General features: G+C 45.8%; 1 protein-coding gene across 1 annotated transcript in view; it reads right to left on the bottom strand.

The window, feature by feature from the left end:
- FER1L6 (fer-1 like family member 6) overlaps positions 1-26,490 on the bottom strand; it is a 119,665-nt gene that overhangs the window by 35,868 nt on the left and 57,307 nt on the right. Inside the window, exons 19-29 of the mRNA XM_032316696.1 lie at positions 25,879-26,056; positions 22,474-22,598; positions 18,435-18,569; positions 15,174-15,323; positions 8,725-8,835; positions 8,294-8,455; positions 6,974-7,154; positions 4,506-4,723; positions 2,889-3,011; positions 1,618-1,657; positions 384-493 (exon numbers count right to left, since the gene is read on the bottom strand). Coding sequence (XP_032172587.1) covers positions 384-493; positions 1,618-1,657; positions 2,889-3,011; positions 4,506-4,723; positions 6,974-7,154; positions 8,294-8,455; positions 8,725-8,835; positions 15,174-15,323; positions 18,435-18,569; positions 22,474-22,598; positions 25,879-26,056 — 1,533 coding nt within the window. The remainder of the gene's footprint in view (positions 1-383; positions 494-1,617; positions 1,658-2,888; positions 3,012-4,505; positions 4,724-6,973; positions 7,155-8,293; positions 8,456-8,724; positions 8,836-15,173; positions 15,324-18,434; positions 18,570-22,473; positions 22,599-25,878; positions 26,057-26,490) is intronic.

Raw genomic sequence — 26,490 nt, 5'->3', positions numbered from 1 at the left:
TCTCTCTCTCAAATAAATAAATAAATCTTAAAAAAAAAAAAGACCTCCTGCTATTTTGATAATATTTTGAGCATGATGATGTGAAGCTCTGAGAGGTGAGTTGGGGGGAACTCATCCACTGCAAATTACCTTGCTGGATCCAGGCTAACCAATGCAAGTTATGCCCTTTCTTAATATGAGGACATAGACAATAGAAAAGTAGCAAGCTCCATTTTCTTGGCTTGCATGCTTGTTAAGGTTCATTTCTCTGCATCAACGATTATAATGAAGACAAAGTAAGTTAGTTCAGACAAAGGCATTACTAGGATTGACTGAAGCACAAACAGAACCTGCTTCCATAGCTTCCCACCCCATCCGTGGCCAACATGGCAGTGTCCACACACCTGCAGGGTAGCCAGGTTGGGGATTTCATCTTCTTTGGATTTCTTCTTGAGCATCTTGTCCTTCTTCTTTGGCCCATCTATATTTACCACCACCTCATCTGGTTTCACCTCTGTGGATATTTAGTGGAAATTGTTAGACTTTTCAGTGCTGTTGAGATGAGAAGAAACAAAGTCAAGCTCCCTCTTTCCCTTTGCTCCTGCATATGTCAGGACTTTTGTTTTCAAAAAGAAATAGTAACATGCTGCACGATGGGAGGAGATGCCACTCATGGAGCAATGAAGTAATAACAGATACCCAGGGCCAGACATTGTGCTGACCTGTCCTGGTGTAGGTAAGAATTCATTAAACTAGACACAGAGATGGAAAGAAGGAACGAAGTTGCCCATTCATCCAACTGGCTAAGAACAGGCCCAAGATAGACAGACTCCAAAACTTGGAGTTACATTTCCTCTCAGATCTGCTTAGGGACTTGAGATTCATCTAGTTCGGCAACCTGAGGCTCAGCTATGTTAAGGGTCTTGCACCAATTCACAAATGTTATTAGAGAGATTACTTGGGAATTTTCCAGGAGCTGTCTCTAGGAAAATACTGTCTGAGACAGAGCTTGGGCTCTGCTCTTTTCCAGAACATAAACTTGAACTAGCTAATCAACCTCTTTATACTTCTGTTTCACGATCTGCAAAGTGAAGATACTGTTGCTAATGTCATGAGGTTAGTCTTGGGATTAAATTTGCCAATAAGGAGGGGTCTGAGGAACTGAGTGAGCCTAGTTCTGGTTCTCCTACTTCTTTGGTATCACCTGAAACAGCACTCACCACTTGCTGTCACTGTTGATTTTAGGTGAAAACCTACAGTTGGCCTGAATCCAGTCTGTGGTCATTTCAAATCCCTGGCCTCTTTCATTTGAACTTCTGCCAAGCCAGATCTACCTGATCCTCATAAACCGAGTTAGGAACCTAAAACCTGGGTCACCTCTCTTAAACTTCACCATGCTGGATCTGCCCATCATGCCAGCTTTCTCCTGCTTTTTTTCTTCTCTTTCTACACTTTCTAACTGGGTTCAGAAGACCTGAGATCTGGTCCCAGTCCAGCTCAAATCAGCTATGTGATCTTTTTAGAGTGTTGTCATGCTTGTGAACTTGTTCCTCATGTAGGAAATGAGGGAGTGGAGCACTAGTATGCCTCCTACAGCTTCCTTTTAATATTTTCTTGCCCCATTCTTAAATAACTTACCTGCATTGCCTCTTTTCTCCTTGGGATTGCTCTCCTTTTCCTTTGAGAAAAGAAGGAGATAAGATTATTGACCCTACCATGCCTCATTTATGAGTCCTCACAGCCAACAATTCCAATTCCATCATCTCAGCCTTCTGCATTCTCGGAGATGACATTTTAAAAGACTATGCAAACTGTGTCCAAGAAGCCTCTAATCAAAGCCTCACTGATAGACTGGGGACCCGCCTGTAGCAAGATACCTTGCTATAGGATAGGCATCCCAAGGAAAGTACCAGCAAGCAGCAGATTTCCCTGCCCTCCATGCACAACCCCCTCTCAGCCACGACCTCTCTTCCCTACTTTCCCATCTCCCTAGAACGTCACCCAATCAGCACCATGAGTTCTATCTGCTGGAACTCTGGATCATTGCACCCTGGATTGTTGGGTCTTTGGGTTGATACTAAGGTCTGGGGAGGTTAAGTAGAGCAAGAGGAAAGGACTGAGCCCTCACTGGGAGTGTAATGTCTGCTTTAGGAGGGAGTTTGGAGGCAGAGACTGCCATTTGGTTTGTTTATGTAATTATAATATCAATATTCATGGGTAGTCCTAGGTGAAGAAACTATGGTCTTAACAAATGAAAGAATCAGAAGAGTTTCTATGCAATTAAGTGTGATACCACATGACTAATTTTCCTTTCTTTGTTTACTCAAGGATGAGAAGTTTTACCAAATTCAGTCACTGAGATTTTACCTGAATTTCTTTACCACTTTCCAGTGGTTCTCCAGTTTTGTAACTCAATCCCTTTCTTACTCTGTGTGCATGAGGCCCTGCTCCGGCAACCTGTTCATTATTTCCATTTGCAAAGGCCAACTCCTCTGCCTTCCCATATGAACTTAGAATCCTGCTGGAGACCTGGGTATCTCCAGGTGCACCCGAAACCCCCATTGCTACACCCATCTATCCAGAGACCCCCTTTCTCATGGGTGGATCTTTCAGATTCTGACAGAGGCCAGATCTCTAGATGCCATGTTGGACTGAACATCCTTCCAGCATTTATAACAGAGTCTGTGTCCTAGGGTCCTCTCCAGCTAGAGGCTGAGGATTTTTCAATTCTGGAATCTTCCAGGATTTGAATCTTTCTGCAGTTAACAGAACCCCATCTGAGTAGGGCCTAACTACAGTAGAACCTAGAAGGGGATAATATGGGATTGCAGGGGTGGGGGACAGTGTTGTGGAGGCTTCTGTGTTTTCTCATCCAATCCCTTGACTGTCACAGCCAGGAGACACTCCACCTTCTGTGCTTTCTTCACGGAGGCATAATATTTGGACCACCAGTCAATGACGTTTTCAGCAGATTCATCCGCTATGGTCCTCTTTCTCCTTTTGGTCGACCTTCGAGTAGGTTTCCTGGCATCCTGGCAAGGGATGAGGGATGGATTATCAGGGAGGCCTCAGGGATCTGTCTGCCGGTGACTAGCTAGTCTCCGGAGAAGGGAGCACCCAGGTCCCTTTGGAAGCAGATGAGGGTGTGAGCAGCTTTTGAAGCTGCAGCTCTCTATACCACCTCCATAAACAACACTTTAGCCATCGACCCATCCATTCGCTCATTTATTCAGCAAACATTTACTATTATTTAAACACACAGATGTGAGGTGTTGTGCCTGAAACTGGGGGTGTAAGGGGAATGAGAATCAATCCCCACGCTGGGGAAGTTTCGTTCAGTAGAGGAGACAGGCGGGAGGCATGATACAGTGTGCTATGGCAGAAAAGGCATTAGTGGACAAGCAATTAATATAAATTTTGTGATTCTCATCTTCCTCCACTGGGGACAATCCTATCTGGTTATGTCACTGTTGTGAGGATTAAGTGATATAATGTAGATAATTTCTTTTTAGCATTAATTTCTGATCTGAATGGGTGCAAGTCAATGACACCAATAACATAAGCAGGAGAGGGAGGGAGAGGAGAGGCTGTGATACATGAACATCAGAGAGGAGGCATTTGGGGAGATGACAGTGGTCCCATGACAGACTCATCATGTACTCATCATCTGTGTGCTCTCAGACATCTCTGGAGCAGCTATAACAGTCCAGGTGCTCCGTCAAGAGCAAGGGCTATGAAGATCTGTAAAGAATCATCTGTGACCTGGTGGGGCCCACAGTGTGGTGGCAACCACACTGAAGCTAGGAATTCTAACAGGAAGTGGCAGGTGCATGGCTGGTGGGATGAAGAAAAGTCCTTGAGGGGCCATAGAGGGTCACACTAAGCATAGATAAGATAGGAACAGCCTACAAATATCCACTAATCTGCCTTACTCTGTGTTTTATTTCAGCTTTCACCATGTTCTGGGCAGGCAGTCCCTCAAGACTTTTTAAAAACTGACCTCTTCTTTATCAGTTGATACACCAGGATTTTGCACTGAAATTTAAGACTTAGAAAGATTCATCACATTCATGCTTTATGGTTCTTTGTGTACTTGTCCATCTTGCCTTCTAGAATCCCAGCTAAAGATAAGAAATACCATTTCTCTTTAGATGCCACAGAACATGTCTTTTTTTTTTCTTTTTGTCTTATTTGTCCTCATACAAAATAGGTTCTAAATATTTGTGGAACAGGTCTAGATAAAGAAACGGTTGTCTTTCCAAGCTAATGAATTGCAAAGTGTTTCTGTTCAATTGAATATGGCTGTCACAGTTGGCTAGCACTTGAATTTCATATACGTTGGCTTATCTGACTCTATAGCGATGCTGTAAAGTGGGTATCAGTATATTCATTCTACAGATGAGGAAACGGATGCTCAGAAATGAGAAGTTGCTTGGTCACAGTCACAGAGCTGGTAGGTGGGAGGATTAATATCTAGAGCCTCCAGTGCAAAGCTTTGTAGATATGAAGAGGGGTTACATTCTGACCTTAGCTTTACCATCTTTGGGTGGCTCCTGGGCTACAGGTTTGGCTTCAGGCTCAAGCATAGGAGATGAGTCAGGGATCTCAACTACGCTGCTTAGTTGAGTCTGGGAAGAGTCAGGTACCACTGTGGGAGGTGGCTCAACATCCACATAGATGTGATCTGTTGGTGGTTCCTGGGAGGAGCCAAGGGATCCAGAGGGCTCGGTGGCTATTGGCAAATCTGAAAGAGTTGAAATTGGAAGTACATCAGGCCAGAAAACTGGGCTGCAAAACAGTGTGGTCACTTGAGAGACCCAGTACTGGGAATCAGACAGATCTGGATTCAGATACGGCAAGTTCTTAATATCTCCGACAAAATGATGGTGAAGAAAACCCCATCTCACTAAGGGATAAGTGAGAGCATGATGTAAGCCTTCTAGTGCATAATCAGGAATCAATAAAAGCTTGTACTTATTATTGATCCTTCAGAGCCATTTTAAATTACTGTGGTCATAAGGAAAATGTGTATCAAGGTTTAGGGCATAGGTCCTCTGTGTGGATTAACTTTTCCCAATCCCAGTTAACTCAGGGAAACGTTGGAGGCTCCTGAGGTCTGTGAGCTCCCAGCTGCAGGCTAGATTCTGGACACATGACCTCATGTGCTCACTGGGGATCAGGGGTAGGTTCCTGGACTTTGTGAAATTTCTAACTGGATTTTTGATCCAATGGAAAGGTAAAATCACTGTCCCTTCTTGCCAAGAGTCCTCTCCTCTCCATTTTGTGCTGCAGAATCCAGCCCTTAGAAACATCTCTCAGCTGGGAGACCCCATGGGGTTTTCTGTCCCCAGTTGCTGACTTTTCAACAGCAAAGTTAACTCCATAAACACTTAATAGGCATCTACTCTGTGCTGGGCACAGAGATGGAGAGATCAGCAGGTCAGAATAGAAAGCTCAGAAATAGACTAGAGCTGTATGGCTACTTGATTTATGAAAAAGCTGGCAGCATAAAACAGTGGGGGATCATAAACTCTTTGGGGGGGAAGTGATTCACTCTATGGAAAAAAATGTAGCAGGATCCCTATCTTAAACCATCTACAAACACAGATGATTGTAGATCAAAATGTGAAAGTTAAAAACATAGCACTAATAGAACAAAATGTGAAACAACATTTTTTGTGACCAAGAATTGAGAAACATTTTTCTAACAAAACTCTGAAAGAACAAACCATAAAGTCTGAAATTCAGATTGATACGATTACATTAAAATTAAAGATTTCTCTTCAAAGATGGGGATCACAGGCAGGTTAGCAGTTAGACTAGGAGAAGATATAATCTATAGGATATAGACATCTAGAATATACAAAAAAGAAAATTAAAAAAAAACACACATAGAACTTGAGCAAGGGATGTGAATAGGCAAATCACAGAAGGGAAATCAAGGTGGCATAAGCATACGAAGAGATGTGTAAATTCAATAGTCATCAGAGACAACCAAGCTAAAATAAAAATGAGATACTACTTTGTATATGGAAAAGTGGCAAAAACCAAACCAAAACAAAACAAAAACTCAGAAAGTTGGGTAATAGTAGGAGGTATTGAGGAAAAAGAAAATGGTACTCCACATATAGTTAATGGTAGGAATGTAAACTGGTGTAGACTGGGGTAGACGGGGTAAACCAGTGCAGTTCTCTAGAGCGCCCTCTGGTAGTACTCTGCGGAATTACATGTGCGTGTTCTCTGGGAGCCAGTAATCTCACTCCTGGGTGTATATTACAAAGAAAATCCCATGCAGAATCCTCCCTTGGGCAGTGCTCACAAGGATATTCATAACAGCATCATTTGTGGAAGTGGGGAGGACAGTCTAGGAATACCGTATGAGGGGAAAGGAAAAGCAAAGTGGGGTAGATCTAAAGGTGGTTACCTTTAGATTGCACACAGCAATTTGGATAGATCTTAAGCGTAGCTTTGAGCACAAGAGTAGGAAACCAAATGAAGATTACAGCATCATATATATGTAATTTAAACGGATTGAATTTTACAAAGAGAGACAGGGTGGGGCCTGTAGTGGGTAAGGGGTAGGAGTAGGGATGGGGAGTAAGGAACAGGAGGGCAGTCAGTATGAGACAGAAGCCTTGACCAGACCAGAGATGACTACACAGCATGAACAGAGAAGTGCAGTTAACTCCACTCTGTTCCTGAGATCCAAAAGGGAACAAATCGAAATAACATCAAACAAAGAAAAACATCAGGAAGTGGAGGCGGAAGGAAGCTGGAGTCATATTCATGGAATCCTTCTTAGAGGAGCTGACCCTAATGTCATTCTTAGAGTCAGAATCCAGCAGCTCAAGAAGCTGAAGGGATTGCAGGAGAAATTCTTCAGGAAGCTCCACTTGACCATGGGGCACCCTCTTCCTGTGGGTTCCCCTACCAGGCCCTGCAGGCACGACAGCTTTGTAGTCTGAAGCTCCAGAATTTAGAAGGGTCTTCCTACCCTGCTCGACTTGGGTTCCAACCACCTGGCAGGTGAGGACCAGGGGCTCCTTGGATTTGCACAAAAACTGCTTCAAGCAGTTGATGGTATAGGTGCCCACCAGGGTGCTCCTCCCGAAAGCTCGCCAGTCCACCACACAGATGCTCAGGGGCGGGTGCAGAAGCTCATTCTCAGGCAGCTCCTGGGAAGAGAGGCAAGGGTGAAAAGGGGAGTGCTGCCTGGGCTGAACCCAACTGCTGGTACCCTGCTGACCTCTTTAGGGACAGGAGCAAAGCAAGCCAGGTTCCCATCCTCTGTCTGTCCCTGCCTTGTCATTCTGTCCCTCCAGGTCACACCTGCAGTTGACCAGAAGTCTGGGGCATTGCCTTCCAAGCCAGGGAATAAGTAGCTATAATATGAGGCATGACACTAATAAGTCATCCCACGTGTAAATTGCAAAAATCATAGACTGCCTATTCAACTGAACACTGTCCAAGTCCAAGACAGAAAACTGATGAAAGTGGATACATTAAAAATGGAGCTGAGGATAAGGGGCCAGTATCTTCCCTCTCATGTTCCCTGGTGGCCCCAGAGACTCAACAATGCCCAGTGTAACAGGTTTGCAAACATCATACACATTCTTTAATTCCACTTTCTGCTAATTTACAAAGAGAGACAGGAACAAAGAGAGACAGTCAGTTCTCCATTGGAACTGACAGCGTTGCATAAAGCAAGCTTTCTTCAGTTAGTTCCAGATCAGAACACAAAAATGTGTGTTGAAATATTGAAATAAACAGAAGCTCAGGTGTCAAAAAAAAATCACTTTAGAAACATAAGGTTGCATGTAAGCCACTGACATGCTACATATAAATAATTTTTTAAAAAATCTAATCACTAAAGTAAGTTTCATTTTAGGTCAGTGGTTCACAAACTTTAGCATGCATCAGAATCACCTGAAGGTCTGGTTAAGCCAGAGGGGTCGGGGCCCCAACACCTAGCAGTTTCTGATTTGGCAGAACTGGGGCAGAGCCTGAGAATCTGCATTTCTAACAAGTTCCCAGAAGAAGCTAATGCTGATGAATTGGGGGCCAAATTTTGGGAACCTTTGTCCACTTGCTTTGATTTACAGAACCTTTAAAAACAAGACAACCCAACAGCAATAACAAAAGTCTGTTTTATCCCATTCTGAGATTCTCACTTTTCACCCAATTACACTGTTCTTTGTTGTAGATAAGGGACACCCAAAACTCAAAAGCATCTCCCCAAGCCAAGTGAATGAGGGAGGGCATCTCATCTGTGGAAATGAAGGGGACGAGTGGACAGGAGAAACAGAGTCTGTACCACTTCAAAAGCATCTGTCTGGACACTGAAGTTCGGGTTGTTCTTGTAGCTCTGGATCACACAAGACTTGACTCCTCGTCCTCCACACTCGATGAGGACCTGAGGGCGATCCACGGAGAGTAGCTGCACCTTCTTCATTTCTCGAACTCCCCAGAAGAGGACCTGATGAAAGGACCAGCAGAGCGTGATCACTCAGAGACCCAGGGAGCAGCAGACATGCGGGCCCTGGTGTGGGTGTGGCAAGTCAAATGTGCTGCCAGGGAGCTAAAGAATGTTCTTCTGGAATGGGACCATGCAACTCCCTGAGGGCCCCGTCCTATCAGCTATGCCTAAATTCCACCCTGCAACCCCCTCAGACAATGCAGGCAGGTGTGGCAGTGCACCATTGCCCTTAGCCCCAAAGAATAATTCAGTCCTCGCCTGCACCATACCTCCACTCGGTATTTACTCAGCACTGGCCGAATGTTGGCAGGAACTGGGTAGATCTGGGCGACATCTGGTGGGTCAATGGGAGGGAGCCCTTGCAGCCCAGACGAAGGGACCTACCAAACAGAACAAGTGCTCATTAGAAGGTGGGGGAGAGGCAAGGAAGACCAGTGCCGCCAAGCAACCACCTCATCCATAGGACATCCACTTAACAAAACTAATGTTTCCAGCTTAAATTATAGCTAAGACAGTGCATTTTACCACACTTAATGATTTATTCATTGACAAATATTGATTCACTGATACATTCACAAGGGTAACCAACACTTAGTGAGCACTTACAATGTACCACAAAGTTAATAGCTTAATAAGCTTTCAGTAAGCTCACAATACAGAGGAGAAGAAAAGACAAGCGGGTCCTCACAAGCTGAGGACTTGTGAGGTCCCCACACTGGAATGACAGCAGAGGCATGGAGAAGGGCTCTGATCTGGTTCTGAGCTCTGAGGCTTAGCTACACCCCCATTACTCACTACAACAAAAGAGATTTGTATTTATTTTTTAAAAGACTTTTTAAAATTTATTTGAGTCAGAGAAAACATGAGTAGGATGGGGGGTAGGAGCTGAGGGCAATGGACAAGCAGACTCCATGCTGAGCACAGAGTCCAATGCAGAGCTCGATCCCAGGACCCTGGGATCATAACCTGAACTGAAGACAGACGCTTAACTGACTGAGCCACCCAGGTGCCCCAAGAGATTTGTATTTATTCAAATAGAGATTACATTTTCATTAGTGAAACAGAAACAAAGTCTTTAGAAGACAGACCTCCAGAATGAAAAGATATCATTTTCTGTGCATTTGGAAGATACAGAAACAGCAGGAGGATAATTCCTGTGCCTCACTGAAATCTCATACAAAGGGTTTGGCAAGTCTACAAAGGCCACCCCACACTGCCTTCAAGGCCTGGCTCACTGTGCACATCTTCCAAAAAGCTGTCCCTGATTTGACCCCAATCACTGTGGTGGTTCTCCTACACTTCGGTCCCTGGAATGTAGTGTGTCCTCTCTTGGAAGCTTGATGCAGATATTAGGGGTCTGAGCCCAGAAACCAGGTCCCAATGTGTGATTCTGTATGAGTCCCTTCCCCACTTTGGGCCCAAAATATTGGGCCAGATGACCTCTCAAGCCCCTTGAGAGCAAGATGCACTGGGCACGTCTGTCTGACTTAACCAGGAGGAAGCTTTGTTTACTTCATTCATTCTCTAAGCCCCTCAAGCAGTTTTCCAGTCCAGTGGATTCTTTATAAATGTTTATTGGCTGACTGACACATTAGCTCCATATGCTCAAAAAAAGCTTAATTGCTCCTCAAAACAGGCAAAGCACAAACATATCACCATTTCATCTTCACAAACATCTTCTAGCAGGCAATGACAGATGCGGTTAAGCTAATTACAGAAAAGCTCAGACAAAGAAGACAGCAGATGCTTTGAACACCAAAGAGCTGGAGACAATGAAGATGCAGAACCAGATCAGATAAAGGCTCTGGAAACCAAGAGGACACACGCTCAGTACTGCCCTGCCTGAGCAATTCAGTTTGCCAAACCTCGCCTCCCTGAGAAAGCTAACTGCTCCTCTAGCTCTGGAGGGAAATCCACAAAACAGCTATGGTCATGGCACAGATTGGTGCTCTTGGTTGGACTTTTATAAAAGTACCACATATTTCTTCATTCTGGGGCCACCAGGAAATGTCCTGAAGAAACTTTGTCCCATGGTGCCTGACAGATGCCACTGAACTCAACTCAGACCCTGAAGGGCTCTGTGTCGTGGTGGAGGCTGAATGATTGCTCCCAGCCAAGAGTAGACATTTACACAGGGACATGGGTCAGCTGCTAGCTTACAGATCTGCCTGGTGTGTAGTTACTTGGCACACGGACCAGAAGAAGATAAAGAACAGTTACAAAGGCAGGAGGGTAAGCATCAGAGGTGGGTCAAATAGGTTGGTCCAAAAGCCAATTGTTCTAAAATCCCAGTGGAGACAATACATCAGGACCTCAAAGGAGGTCCAGATGCAGGGCCAGGATGAGGACCTAGGGTGCAAAATTTAGAGAGGTGCCACTCTCAGGGTCATGCATGACTCTACTCCCACGCCTGCTCATCTGAAAAGTCACTAATGCTCAGAAGTCTTTTGAATCCTCTGTGTCCCTAAGCCCATCACTTACATTTGTGTTACCCCTCTTCTTTGGTGCCATGGGTAGCACAACCCAGGGCTCCATTGCTTGCTAGTTGAAAATTTGCTCAGTGTCTCTGAGTCTCAGTTCTGTCATTTGTAAAGTGAAGATCAAGATATCTAATTCATAGGCTGCTGTGAAGAATGGCCGAGACAGTATGCAAGTCACCTGGCACACTTTCCAGCACATCTAAGTTCCCTAGGAGTAAGTATCTACTGGAGGCAGAAAGGTAGAAACTCCACTTCTCGCCATCTTGGATTCAGGTGAGCTAGGATTGCTAGTGCCCCAAACTACCTCAGAAGCAAATTTAAATCCTCTCACAAGGAAAACATTACCACCCTACATTCATATTTTGTCTACATATTTTTGTGAATGAGCGAGACATGTTTGAAAATACTGTATTGAGAGTCTACTATGTGTGTCTATTATTGTTGGCTTCCATGTGTGACATGGAGATGAATCTCACACCCCACTTCCAATCCATCAGCCAATCCTGTGGACTCTACCAGAATACTTTTCCTTGGCTACACTCTTTTTTTTTTTTTTTTAAGATTTTATTTATTTATTTGACAGAGATCACAAGTAGGCAGAGTCAGGCAGAGAGAGAGGAGGAAGCAGGGTCCCTGCTGAGCTGAGAGCCCGATGTGGGACTCGATCTCAGGACCCTGGGATCATGACCTGAGCCGAAGGCAGAGGCTTTAACCCACTGAGCCACCCAGGTGCCCCTTGGCTACACTCTTGATCCAAGTTCCAGTTCTCCAATCTGGATTACCTGAAAAGCCTCCCAGTTGACTTCCTTGTATCCCCCTTGTTTCTCCCCTTGGGCTCCTTTAGTGTATACCCAATCTATCATCCATGATTTTCAACATAAGTCAGACATTAGGCTCAAAATCTTCTCTTGGCTTCTCATCTTTTATAGAATAAAAGCCAAACTCCTTACAGTGCCCCACATAATCTTTTTTCCTCTGACTCAATCTACACTATGCTCTAGACACACTGGTGTCCTTGCTGGTCCTTGAACACGCTAGGCATACCCAGGCTTCAGGGCCTGGAATTTGCTGCTCCTGCTGCATCAAAAGCTCTGTGCCCAGATACCAGCACGGTCAACTCACTTCTTCCCTTCAGGTCTTGACTTCAATACCACTTTCTCAGTGAGGCCTCCCTCAAATGTCGACCTGCCCCCTCCCCCAACACACACATGTCCACTCCACATCTCACAGGGCATTACCTTTTCTTCTTAGAGTGTATCACACCACTGTTCCATTATAATTTACATAGTAAACTCTGATCTTCTCCTCATTAGAATATAAGTTTCAGGAGGGTGGGAAGTTTTGCCTGTTTTATTTACTGATGAATTCTTTTTATTTTTTAAAAGATTTTATTTTATTTTTTTATTTGAGAGAGAGAGCACTAGTGGGTGGGAGGGGTAGAAGGAGAAGCAGGCTTCCCGCTGAGTAGGGAGCCTGCCTCGGGGCTTGATCCCAAGACTCCAGGATTGTGAGCAAGCCGGAGGCAGATGTTTAACTGGTTGAGCCACCCAGGCACCCCTCACTGATGAATTCTTAAGAATATGCCTGACACAGTGTACACTCAATCATATTTGTTTGACTGCATGAATGAATGAGTGAAATAGTCCTGCCTTCAAAAAACTGCCTTCAAAAATCTTCCCTGCTACCATATTTCTCTTCAGGAGCCTTGCATTGGCCTCTTTCCTGGTCTTCTAGCTTCTTACCCTTTTCTTGTTCACGTCATCCCTCCGCATTCCTTCCAGAAGACAAGCCGGCCCACTCCACTCTCCTCCTCTTCTTACCCTGCTTCTTACCTCCAGATACATTTCTCTGCACCAGTACTAGGCAGAGAGAGGGCCCGCTGGCTTGGGTACGAAAGGGAAGAGGAGACAATGCATTCTGTCTGGACACAGAAGAGCGGAGTTACTAAATCCTTCTGAGACAGAGAAGCATTTCAGTAATGGAGGTGGAGAGGCTGAAGCAAATCAGACACAGATGAAAACTGAGAGCAGCTGGTGACAAATGAAGGCATTTTCCAGGTCTTGTCTTCTCAGCACGTAAAAGATCCACATACTAAGATTGTCACGCTGATGATCAAATTACTTTTTGAACAAGCAATCAAATGAGAAGTCCTAATGAAACCCTAATGAATTCTATCTCCTGGGCTGCTCACCTCTGACAATTAACGCTGCTGTCAGGAAGATCTCTGGGTACCCTAAGCAGTGAGGGGGGAGGGGGGACACTCAGCATGGAGCGGGGGGAGGGCGTGCTCTCAGCAGTGGAGGGAAGAGGTCAGGGGAGACCCTCAGTGTAGAAGGAAAGAGGGAGAGAGAGGAGGGGGGTCCCTCAGTATGAAGGGAGTGGGGTGGGGTACTCACTCAGCTTAAAGGGAGGAAGGGGGATCCTTAGGTTGAAGGGAGGGGAGGGGTACCCTCAGCAGTGGAATGGGGGTGAGGGGGCACCCTCAGCGTGGAGGGAGAGAAGACCATGGAATCCAGAGAGCCATCCCTTAGGAAGCCTGTAGGCACCAGTCACCCAGCCCCTCACTGCGGGACTAGGGGACTCAGGCTCAGAGGGGGCAGGCAGCTTCCTGTGGCTAAAGAGCAGCTGATTGAATCCCAGTCAGTCAGCCCTGAGCCCCAGCTTCCTGACGCGTGAAACGGGAGCCTTGCCCTAGACGTAGTTTTCCCAACCAGCGGTTCTTCTACCACATTGATCATCTGTACTATTACCCAGCAAACATTTTCATCAGGTATCGTTTTGTTTTTAAAAAGGGAACTATGTTGCCAAGTAAAGGAGGATCACTTGCCAGAAATGAAAAGCAACTTTAGAAAGAAGACCACTGAAAAGCAAATTGGATTATGGAAAGGGAAGCATTTCTTAAGCTTTCTTTGCACTATCTTTGGACTGGTGTTCCAAGAAGCACACTTTGGGGAAAGGTTCCTATTCTCGATATTGACCTTCTTTAAAGGCACTCTCAGATTCCCTGTCCCTTTACACTTTCCAGCCTCTCAGCCATCAGGGGAATCGATCAGTATAGCTGGATTCTGGGCCCTGGCCTGCCATGTTAAGCAAGTCATTACTTCTCTGTTACCCGTTCAGTTTCTTCACCTTTAATAATAGGTTGGGCCAGACATTTTGCTCTAATACTCTACGGCATACTGCCACCGCTAATAAAATAGGTAGTATTTGTTGACTGTCTATTCCATGGCAGGCACTTTCGGTAGACTGATCTCATCCCTGTTTTGCAGGTGAAACAGAGATTAGGTAGCTCCTGCAAGGTCACACACTGTAAGTCTGTAAGTGGTGGAAATGAGATCCACACCCATGAGCTCTGACTCTGTCACCTTCCTCTCCCTCCTTCCTATGTGTCAGGAGTGCTTGCCTTCTAGTTTCTCTACCAAGTGAATTTTTTTAAAATGGGGTATCTGAGAAACAGGCTTACCTGGAGAGAGGAATTGATTGGACCCAAACATAAAGTGCCTCCTGCCTCAGTGAACGCAGCGGTCTCTGATGCAGGTCCTACCTTGGTCACCTCTTTTCCCACGTCCATGTCCCATTTGGTTTTCCACTGGACAGTCAGAGAGTCTCCGCTTCCCTCCCCAGTATCCTGTCTCTGCTTTCTAGAAAAGTCTTCTGAGGCACACGTTCAGAAATTCCCCTGTGTCTTAATGGGACCGATTAAGAGCTCCCCATCTTCAGGAAACTGCGTGATGCAGTGTAAGAAGCAAACGGCTTTAAAGGTCTCAGTTCAGCTCTGAGCTGCAGGGTGAGGTAGGTCAGTCAACTGCACCAAACCTTGGTTTACAATCTGGAAAATGGGAATCATTTTGAGGGAGGTCTGTGTGATGAAAGTCATGTGAGCCAGCAAGCGTCATGCGTGGCATGTGCCACGAGTTTGCTCCCTTCTTCCCCCATAGCTTCTCACGGCCTGTGTGAGCTCCAGGACATGCACACAGGGCTGCTCAGGCACTGCTGACCAAACCCACAAGCTCTTTCATCCTGGGACTCTGTCCTACAGCACAGGGGCTCTCGAAATAGCCTGTGTCACCTGAACTCTGAAGTGGCAGTTCCCAGATCCCGAGAAGGAGACATCTCCAGACCCAGGGCAGCAGGGAGCGACCGAGTACAGCTCATAGAGTGTACTTCCAGCGAGGCTGCATCTCTGGCCAGGAAGACGAGGTGGATTCTAGTGCGGATGACACTTCCGGTCTGCTTACCTGTAGCAGTTCGAACACAGCGAGGAGGTCCCCTCCGGAGAGGCTCCCACAAAAGATGGGGTGATAGGAGAGCCTGGGTGGCTCATAGTCCTGGTCAGCCAGATGTACAACAGGAGCAACCACGGTGGCACCCAAATATTCTGGCTTCCCCTAGGGCAGAGAAGAAAGGAATTTGTCCCTGATGGTTACCTACCTTGTACTGACCTGCGTCAGTGCACTTTTAAAAGTAATCGCGACTAAACTGTCAGCTTCAGCGTCTCCCTCTTGTTGCTAACTCCCTCTCTTCTTCAGCCAAGCACCTTTATCCTGACCAAGGTGGGGCGTGGATGGGGCGTGCAGAGGAATGCATGTGGGCTCCCAAGGAAAACTTCCAGGCCCAAGGCTTTTAGGGGTTATCTCTTTTCTCAACATACAGAGCTCAATGGAATTAAGTTAAAATAATCATCTAGGGTAGACTTGAAGGGAAAAAGAAGAAAAAAGGTGGCACTAAACATTCCAAAAGCTCTCCGGGCCAGGAGACCATTGGATCAGGGAACACAAAAGCCTTGGAGTCCAGGCAAACCGGTGTCCGTGCTCCCAGATCTTCTTGGGCCATTGACTCAACTTTTTTGAACCTCATGTCTTAAAAGGGATTCAAAATAATGCCTGTTACTGGGGCCATGGGGATTGACTTAATGATGTATGTGCTTTTGCACAGCGACTGGTATACAGTGAGCGCTCAATACATGGTAATATGATGATGATGGTGATGATGAAGGTCAGTATAGTCAAGTGATAGAGCAGTTCTGCCCCATTTTTCTTGGTAATAAAAGAGGCCATTAAAATATTTTTGTATATACATATGCATATGGGCCTCTAGTTTCCTTCAGAACTATGGGAGACCACCTTCTCCTGCCTCTCCCCACACCTGCCCCCGGAGCATGGTGGCTGCCTTCCTCCAGGAGCAGCATGGGGCTGGAGCATGGGGCAGCCTCCCCCTTTATCTCAGGAGTGGCAGCATTGCCTGTTTTACTCCCTGCTGTGTCCCCCAGCCCAGGTACTCATTACATTTTATGGAGTGAAAGCTGTTGGATTAATGACTTCCAAAGTGCAAGGACAGCGCCCACAGTCAGCGGCTGGCAGGGTTTTGCAGCTGCCTTGCTTCATTGCCTTGGGACTCAAACCAGCACTCGCGCTGCTGGCTGTAGACAGAACCTTGGTTGAGGTGGAACTGGGTTTCGTTTCAACAAATGATTTTTTGGTGATTTTATGATTGTTTTAGATGATTAGCTTGACTTTAAAACAAAGCCTGCCTGCTGGTATCTGCTGGTGGGGTCAGAACTATCCCTCCCAGGATAGACATGATGCAATCCTGGGTGCGAGTGGTCTGCTGTCTAACTATTTCGTCCATGATCTTAGCCAGGAATAATTAAGTAAAATTGCCCTGGGCACATAAGAGTATAAACTTACACCCGAGCTAATTTGCCGAATATAAACTCATTGCTTAGAGAGGCAGCAGGTCCTAATGAGGGTTACAAGCCACTGGATAATGAGAGAAAGTTCTAGACCGGAGCCATATTCCGGCACAGTCAGAGTGTAATCATCTGATTACCACCCCAGGGCTGTGGGCCTGGCCTAGCTGCAGCCCTCAGGGGTAAACAGAACCTTAAGCATGTCTACATGTATCTCTCCAGGAAGAAAATACAAAGTTTCCATGTATTTTTTTTTTCTCTCCTACATTTCCTTTTGGTTTTGACCTGAGAATGTAGGCTTGTTTTCCTGGGAAGGGTCTGGCTCGGGTGGGGCCCAGGAGGGCGGTCAGTACAATGAGGATCGGGAGGAGGTCTGAAAACAAGGGAAACCCATGTAGTACAGCAGGTGGTTTAGGAGTTTGCCAAAATGCTTGATTATTGTTACTGGTTTTCAAATACAAAAATACTTAGAGTGGGAATCATTTTGTTAGCAACACAATTTAAAGTTATTTATTTTGTGGCTGTCTCTACAGAAAATCTATATGTACAACTGTAGAACTCATAGTTATGTACAATTTATAACTCTGATTTATAGCTGGAGGAACAGGGTGCAGAGAGAGTGACATGGAAAAGCAGGATGAGTATGTCTAAATGGATAGAGCCATACCAGCTACTCCCCCATGTACAAGAAAGGAGGGACACAGGAGGTGAGGTTCAAGTTCTGGCTCTGCCTAGAGCTACCTATGACCTTGAACAAGGCATTTGACTTTCCTGGGTCTCTGGTTCCTTCTCCAGGAAACAAGAGAGCATGCTCTCCAAGATCCCTGCTCCTCTTCTACAATTCTCACATCTTCATTTCCTTCTGACCTTGAATCACGGGCAGAGCTGCCAGCATGCTTGAGAAGGTGAGGAGGATTTAGGAAGCCTTCTTGGAACAACTATTGTGTTTAATATATTTGTGCTTCTGCAACCTCCCATGGGGGGGCAGACATCAAAGAAAATAAATAAGACTTTGCCTTTTTATCTTAGACTTATTTAATGTAAAAAAGAAGGAAAAAAGTAAAATCCAAAAGAAGAAGGAGGTTTATCTTTGTAATTAAACAATAAAAAAGTCCTCCCGTAAGATTTTGAATGTACGTAGTATGGAATACAGACAACCTGGAGAGGAAAAGTTTTTGTTAACATCATAACAGACATGGGCTTGGCAGCAAAACCGAGAGAAAACAACACCCAGCTGCAAGGGCTGAATTGGTGATGATACCCATCCAGTTCCCTCCAGGCAAGGGAGGTCAGTAAACATCTCCAGGTTTCAAGAGGCCTGGACTTTTTTTAGATTTTATTTATTTATTTATTTGAGAGAGAATGAGAGACAGAGAGAGAGAGAATATGTACAAGCGGAGGGAGCGGTAGAGGGAGAATCAGACTTCAAACTGAGCAGGGAGCCTGGACACGGGGCTGGATCCCAACACCTTCAGATCATGACCTGAACCAAAGGCAGATGCTCAACCTACAGAGCCACCCAGGTCCCTGCGGCCTGGACAGTCTTAGTGAGCATTTTACTGAGTGGCAATAGGACAGGGCCGGAGGATGGGCACAACCGCAGGGGACGTCACACCAGTATGCTGTTCCTGAAGAAGTGTGTGCGGACTGAAGGTGTGAGACCCGCATCCTATCCTGTTCCCATTTCAAATCATTATTTTCCGAGGTCAGAACAGCATCTGGGCACCGTCAGGTCCTGAGCAGTCCCAGGCTGGTTAGACAAAGTACATCAGTGGACTGTGGCCCAGTGGGCACCGCCTGCAACACTCACCACCGCGTCGCTGTCGTAGAGCTCCACCACCACCGAAGGTGGGGACTCCGCCAGTTCTTTCTGGTCTCCATGCAGCACCAGGTTGTTGAACAGCAGCATCTGGTTCCAAGTGGGCGACAGGGTCTGGGAAATGACCTAGAAGGTAGGGCCGAAAGAAAAGCAAAAGATCATTAAATAGGGCTGGAGACGGGCGGGTGGGGGGTTGCCTTCATGCCACAGTTCCTGGTGGAGGGCAAAGAGAAGCTTCCTCGTTCAGCTCCTTAACATCCAGGCCACAACACAGACCGATGTACTGCCTCTGTGTGCTAGACACGAGGGGGTGCAGAATCCTTGTCCCATAGCGCTTCAAGCTCATGAGTAGAGCCCTTGCAATGATTGACACTTTATTTGTGTCCATAATTTCAACTCAAGCCTCCTGGGAGTGCAGTGCTGGTAACTCACACTACCCTCCATTGAGCATTACGTACCAGCTGTTGCCCCGGGATGCACTGTCTCATCCAGACTTCACAACCACTCTGGGAGGTGGACAGTTATCTGCTCACATCTTATAGATCAGGAAACCAGGGCTCACTTTGTTCAGAGCCAGCAAGTGGCAGAACTGGGATTTTACCAGCCCAGGATGCTAACCTCATCCAACCTCACTATGTAGATGTGCAGAACTGGGATTTTACCAGCCCAGGCTGCTAACCTCATCCAACCTCACTATGTAGATGTGAGTACTCTTTCCATTTTATGGAAATGCACATCGGGGGTGAGGAAGATCTAATGATTACTCGCTTATGAACAAATAAAATTTTGTCATCAAGTACTCAAAAGTGGGGTTTACCTCTACTATTCTTTCTCTGGCATTCCACTCTACTGTACATATTTATTTGACTGTATTGAACTAACCAGAGTCTTCAAAATAACCTTCACCATTTTGTATGACATCTTTTTTCTGAGAGAGCAAACTGGCATTGGTAATTGGCTGTGTCCATCCTACAGATGGAGAAACCAAAGAACAGAGGACAACTGTCTGCATCATTGGTTAAGAACCTGGATGGTCAAAATTAACAGGATGAGAAACAAGTGTTGGAGAGGATGCGGAGAAAGGGGAACCCTCTTACACTGTTGGTGGGAATGCAAGTTGGTACAGCCACTTTGGAAAACAGTGTGGAGATTCCTTAAGAAATTAAAAATAGAGCTTCCCTATGACCCTGCAATGGCACTACTGGGTATTTACCCCAAAGATACAGATTTGGTGAAAAGACAGGCCATATGTACCACAATGTTCATAGCAGCAATGGCCATGGTCGCCAAACTGTGGAAAGAGCCAAGATGTCCTTTCAACAGATAAATGGATAAAGAAGTTATGGTCCATATATACAATGGAATATTATGCCTCTATCAGAAAGGATGAATACCCAGCTTTTGTATCAGCATGGATGGGACTGGAAGAGATTATGCTGAGTGAAATAAGTCAAGCAGAGAGAGTCAATTATCCTGTGGTTTCACTTACTTGTGGAGCATAAGGAATAACATGGAGGACATCAGGAGAAGGAAAGGAAAAGTGAGTTGGGGGATATCAGAGGGAGAGACAAAGCATGAGAAACTGTGGACTCTGAGAAACAAACTGAGGATTTTGGAGGGGAGGGGGATGGGTGAGCCTGGTGGTGGATATCCAGGAGGGCATGTACTGCATGGAGCACTGGGTGTGGTGCATAAACAATGAGTCTTGGAACACTGACATCTTTCCGATCATGCTGTCACTTTAGAGAGGACTGGCTGCAAGACCAGCCCTGCTCAGACCGCTCCCTCTGAATGCCGGGGGTGGGGGGTCAGTTCAGGCAGGTGCTACCAGGTGAACGGTGAAGCTCAGATAGGACTACAGGGGCTCCAGGCTCAGTTTCTCCATCAAGAAGAGTGCAAGTGTGGGACATGTCACACACACACACTCTGAGGCAGCATAACACTGAAGCAGCAGAGGGAAACCAGAACCATTGCTTACCAAAACGGAAACAGAGTGGTTAAGCAAAGTGGGTTCGGAACTGCACCAATGTGGGTTTCCATCTTGGCTCTACTACCTTCTACCTATCCGGTCCCTAAGACTTACCTTCTCATCTGCAGAATGGACCTATCCAGTCCCTAAGCCTTACCTTCTCATCTGCAGAATGGGGACACTAATAACATCCACCTTTAGACTGCAGTGAGATGTAGTAAACAATGCATAGAAAATGCTTAGCAAGATGCCTGATGCATTGGGAACTTTTAATAACTGGCAGCTATTATTATTAACAAAAATTAGATACTTGGCTCAAAAGTATGGTGGCAAAGCTCAGGGCTCAACAGGAAGTTGTTTTCCCTTTCAAGTGACTATTTGATAAATGCTATTTGTTCCTTTGAGATAGGAGTCCAAGTCAAATGCAGGTACTGGATAGAGATGCAAAAATAGGAAGATGATCCTAGCCCACTGAGATCACTCAAACCCCTTCCCCATTCAGGGCCCTGAAATCACCAGCGCCTGGAACCCCACGTTTTTGCAGCTGGTGGAGGAAGGATCCAGGGGTTCACCCCTTGAGAATCCTCCTTGCATCTGCTGGGATGCCTCAATGACAAGAATAACAAGGAGTCCCAAAGAAGTTGTTACAACCAAGGCACTGTCCTGGGTGGTTTACTCTCTAGAACGCATACACAAAGTCATCATCATGAGGGCTTTGCTTCAAGAGCTTGGTTCTGAACCCAAACAATGTGGTTCCAGAGTCCATGCTCTTAGTCACTGAGCTATCACCACCTCTCAAAACACAGAGAAGAGAAACTAGTCTCGAGCCTTTATGCTTCAGGGGTTTTCACACTCCTTCACTAAGCGAGGATGCAGACAGCTTCCTTCTGAGATCTCTCTCACCTCCCCACCTCAGACAGAACTAACCTCTCTCCACACAGCTCTTGGAAGACTTTGTCTAGCCTCGCAGTATGGGGTTTTCCATGGTGCAGCCCCCAAGCCCAGCACGGAGCTGTCACAGAGCAAGTACTCTGCAAGGGGCTGGCTGGAGAAATGCATGAGATGATGATTCACTATGAGCTAGGTCTACATGTCACAAATCACTCGATCTCCCAGGTCACGGGTCTCACTTTGGAGAGACATGTCCGCCTGTGCACCATTAGCCGATGTAATGGCCACCATTCATCCATCACTTTACACACTTAACTTTGCGCTTCTTCACACAGCCCTGTTTTTAGATGACAGATGTGGGGCTGATGAGTAAATGCAGTCAGAGAGTAGATGAACTACTTAGCTCTCTTTGGGTCCTTGGTGTTTGTCTTAACACTTGGAGATGGGTGAATTCCTTGTTACCTCTCCTCAGAGCACTGAAGCCTCAGAGAATGGAGTCCTTGGATATTATGATCTAATGGGAAAAGTGTCCTACTGGATGCCCGCAGATTAGAGACCCCTCCACTTTCCAGCACTCAGTGTACAGGAAAGCAGGAGAGCCCAGAGGAAACCAATGTAGACCCAACTGCTTTGATCCTCACAACACCCACTAGGAATTAGTGTTTTCCAGAAAGAGACACTGCATTGCACAGTTGAAAGCATGAAGAGTCCCCCAGCTGATAAGTAGAAAGCAATGATGCAAATTCTAGGGCTTCCTGACCACAAAGCTGGAAAACGTTCCTCTGCACTGAGACCTTCACAAAGGTTGGATCATAAGCCTCCCGCTGCCATGTCTGTGTGCAGTTTTCTCATGTGTTTGTTTCCCTCTGACCTTGGCCTCATGCCCAGCACTTCAGCAGGCACTCACATATGCCAGCTGTCACTTCTCCTCTTCATCCTTCTTTCTTCACACCCTTCCTTCATCGTAGGGACTTCCTTTCTTGGCTACAAGACCTTGGGTCACATTGGAACAGGAGACCTACCCCGTGTCAGTCCTCCCTTGCACATGTGCTTTGGAGGCTGAAAACCTGCATCCCCAGAGACAACATGCCCCTGCTTTTCCCTTTGCTGGGCTCTACTGCGCGTCAGCTGTGGGCTGCGGGAAGAAGATAGGCAGGCTTCCCTGGTTACCTTTGTGGTCTGGCAGTGGGAAAGGAACGTGACCTTGGCAAAGGGGTCTGAGAGTCCATTGCTGTCGGCTGCGATGAGGCCCCGGGCTTGGTACATGTGAGCTCTCAGCTGAAAGACATGCCGGGCTGTGGACAAATAGTGGAAAAGGACAGGCATCAGTGGGCTTTTTCCAGCAGTGAGTGGGAACGAGTGTCTGTGTACCTTGTGCACCTGGAGACAGACTAGGAGTATCACCGGCCTCTGAGACTGAAGTGGAAGCAGTTAGGAAAGGGGCCGTCTATTTATGGGGTACTTCGGGGCCATGCTTTGTTCTTGGCACCTTTACTACATCGTGGGTTTTAATCTTCATAACAACCCTGTGATTATATGTATAATTATCCCCATAGATGTATGAGGCAAATGGCTGCAGAAGTCTTCCAAATTTGCAGAGTTATGAAATGCCAGGGCCTGGATTTCAGTTCTGTCAGATTCCAAAATCACCTTCTCTCTCCAAAACACCACATTTTATGTTTTCATAATTTTCCTGGTTTCCACAGGCACGTGCACTCATGTGTTTGCATGTGTTTAAGAAAGGGGGCTGACCCCCTAATACTCTTGCTTCAGCAAGCTCTTGAGTAAGCCACTCAGCCATTCTTCCATTCAGCCAGCCGATGTCATCTTGAGTGCCTACTGTGTACCCGGTGCAGTCTGGTCTACTGATTCCGAAGTGGCTAAGACAGCCCCTGCCCTTGGGGAGTTCCAGGGAGGGGGAAGCAGATAAGACAAGCACCTATACCCCGGGAACAGGAGGCCATGGACTAGCGTCCTGTGAGAAATACCAGCAGGGTACATGGACATGAAAGGTGGGAGTGAGCATATCTGTTGACAGGACAGGAGCAGAGTAAGTGCAGGTAAGTGCAGACCAGGGTTCAGTGAGGGCAGGAATGTCCCAAGTGAGAGCTGACTGACATATTCCTGGGTTTCTGTGTATTTGTAAGGCCCCTCTTATTTTTTATGTCCCCTTACTCCTTTTTATCCCCTTCCCCACTCCTATTCCTTGTCTCCCCCAAAGGCTACATTTTACTGCATTCAGGGTATCAGTGTTTTGCACTGATGTGGGGACTGGGATACAGGAACTCTCACATACCAAATTGACTAGGTCTACTTAGTTAAATTAAGGAGGCAAATACTGCCCCCCACCCCTGATGTGCCTCCCCTAGGCTTAGGTCACAGATCTATGCATGGACTCATACAAAATTATTACCCTTCTCTGTGTCTTGTTTCCTCGTCTGTAAAATGGGGGTAATGATAATTCTTCATAGGGTAGACATAGGAGATCTAAGGACTAAAAATGGTGCCTGACCCATGGGAAGAAATGGTGTGAAGATGCTGCAGAGGCTGTTACTACTGCTTATTGTCATGTGACCTGTGATGCCACCTGCCAGGTGGCAGCTGGGGGCCATCTGGGCATCCTTCAGAGCCCTCCGCTACAGCCTAGCAGGCAGCACACCACACAACTCTAGGGGGCGCCATTTATTTAGTTGAGGTTTTTGTTTTTCTGAAGCCTCTTACCAGCTCCGTACCTTAGACTATCTTAATAAAGTCAGCTTCCTCTTCGCTCTCACAGTTTGGTGGCCCACTTCTTGCATTATAGCTCACTTTCCACTTGTGGTTAGTAGAGACAAGTCTGATTGCCCCCACTGGAGGGCCAGATGACCCCTCTTTCATCTCTGCATCTCCCACTAGTTTTCCCACCGTGCCTGCCATATGCAGGTGCAAATTAATTATTGGTTGATGGCTATTTTCTGAAGTACAAAATGGGTGAAGAAATAAAATTCTCCAGTGGGTGTGGAAGGCAACCAAAGCCATCAAAGCCAGTGCACGGCAGAGAAAGTTTATTAGGTCACTCCATGAAAATAACACACTGTGGAGGATCAGAAAGCTTTGGAAAAAAAATCTTTCCTCTCCTTTGAATTGTTAGTAGCTGGGACAGGAAATAGGTCCAGGTATCTTAGATCTCTAGAGATAGTATCTACAGAAATAACAAGCTAACTTGACGTGGGTGTCTTTCACCCAAAGACAAAAACTCTTTAAAGGCAGGATGGAAAGGAGGGACAATAAAGCAGGGTTTGGAGAAGCTGACTTCATCATTCACTAGTCACGTGATCTTGGGCAATTGCTAAGCATTTCTGATACATCCCTTCTCCCTCTGTAAAATGAAGAAACTACCCAGGGCTGACGTGACAAATAAATTCAATGTAATATATAAAGTAGAGGGCCTGATCCACTTAGAGTCCACTGGCAGTCAAGGTCAACCAACATCAGAGGAGTCTTGTGTAACACAGAACTTGTGAGTAGTTCTCCTGTGCTTCCAGCACTGGCTCAATGTAAAACCTATCCTCAGCTGAAGTGAAGGTGTAACTGCAGTCTACTCTGAATGCAGCAGTGAAAATCCTGCAAATTGAAGCCATTTGGAAACAGAACACAAATTGAAACTGTAAAGCATTAATATTTACAATAAAATCCTAAATTATATGAAAATGTAAATAATGACACTCATAGAAAATGTCTATATAGAAGAAAGGATTATAGAAATCATGCTGAATTTCTAAAAGTGACCATGTCAAGATCCAAGCTGAAGAAACACAAGTGACCCCAGTGATACCCAGTTCCCACTGGGTTGTTACTGGTAAATGTAAATGCCTGTGGTTTATAGGTCAAAACCCTAGCACCACACATCATATCAAAGCAAAAACTTGCTGATGTTTTTAAAAGACATGGGGGCTTAAGAGGGTAGGAGAAGAATCAATGAAACAAGATGGGATTGGGAGGGAGACAAACCATAAGTGACTCTTAATCTCACAAAACAAACTGAGGGTTGCTGGGGGGAGGGGGTTTGGGAGAAGGGGGTGGGATTATGGACATTGGGGAGGGTTTGTGCTTTGGTGAGTGCTGTGAAGTGTGTAAACCTGGTGATTCACAGACCTGTACCCCTGGGGATAAAAATATATGTTTATAAAAAATAAAAAATTTAAAAAAAAAAAGAAACTTCAAAGTGAAGAATAAATCAAAATGTAAAAAGAAAAAAAAAATTAAAAATTAAAAATAAAAAAAAGACATCTTCTGCTTCCATTGCAAATTCAATCTATATAATCTGTCTACAAAGAAACTCAAACTGCATGCATTCTCTACATTAGTAGAAAAACATAAACTTTTGCTCCAGATGTATTAAATTACTTTACTTTGTTCTTTTGAGATGGGACATTGGAAGGTGAGGAAGAAAATTCAGAAACTGTATTTTTAAAAGGCTGATAAGTTGATCCTAAAATAATATGCTAACAGCTCATGTGTGCCACCCTCCTCGCTATTTTTTCAGAAGTCCATAGGAGCCATGTAATGACCTCTTTGCCCACTGGGGCATCATACCTTGGTAGAGCAGGTTGGCTGGGGGTTGATCAGGGCCAGCCACTTTGGAGGACGTTTCTGCTTCATAGCCTTCTGGCAAGTTGTCCAACATGGCACTGGAGTGTTGGGTGGAGCCGAGCCACAGGTACACGTCGACCTTTGCTTGCACCGTCCAACCAGCCGGCCGTTTTCCAGGAAGCTGGGAAAAGGTTACAAGGAAGACCACTTCATTAGTAGGGGCCTCACTCTTTGAGAAAAAAGGCCCGGTGGATATGGTGTTCAGAGAGCAGGTCTCAGTACCTAATCCTATATCAAAATAACACCAATGACACTATTTGCCACTGTACACCATTCCAGAGGTAGATCCAGGTTTAATGGGGCCTGAAGCTTAAACAGGCACTTCCAAGCCCTAGATCATTTGAATCTACCAGGAAGGTATGATTATTGCCCCTGTTTTATGTAGAGGAAACTCAGGCTCAGAGAGGTTAAAGAAGTTCCCTAAGATCACTCAGCTCTCACGTGACAGAGCCAGCACCAAAACCCAGGGAGATGTTTCTAGAGCTAGACGCCAGTTTCTCTACCTCCAGAGCTTGCCTCATCACACACCGAGTTGAAACTTCCCTTCCCAGAACT

This window comes from Mustela erminea, chromosome 16 (genome assembly GCF_009829155.1).
Source record: "Mustela erminea isolate mMusErm1 chromosome 16, mMusErm1.Pri, whole genome shotgun sequence".
Taxonomy (NCBI): Eukaryota; Metazoa; Chordata; class Mammalia; order Carnivora; family Mustelidae; genus Mustela; species Mustela erminea.
Note: the sequence above shows the minus strand (reverse complement) of the source record. Positions and strands in the feature narration are given on the sequence as shown.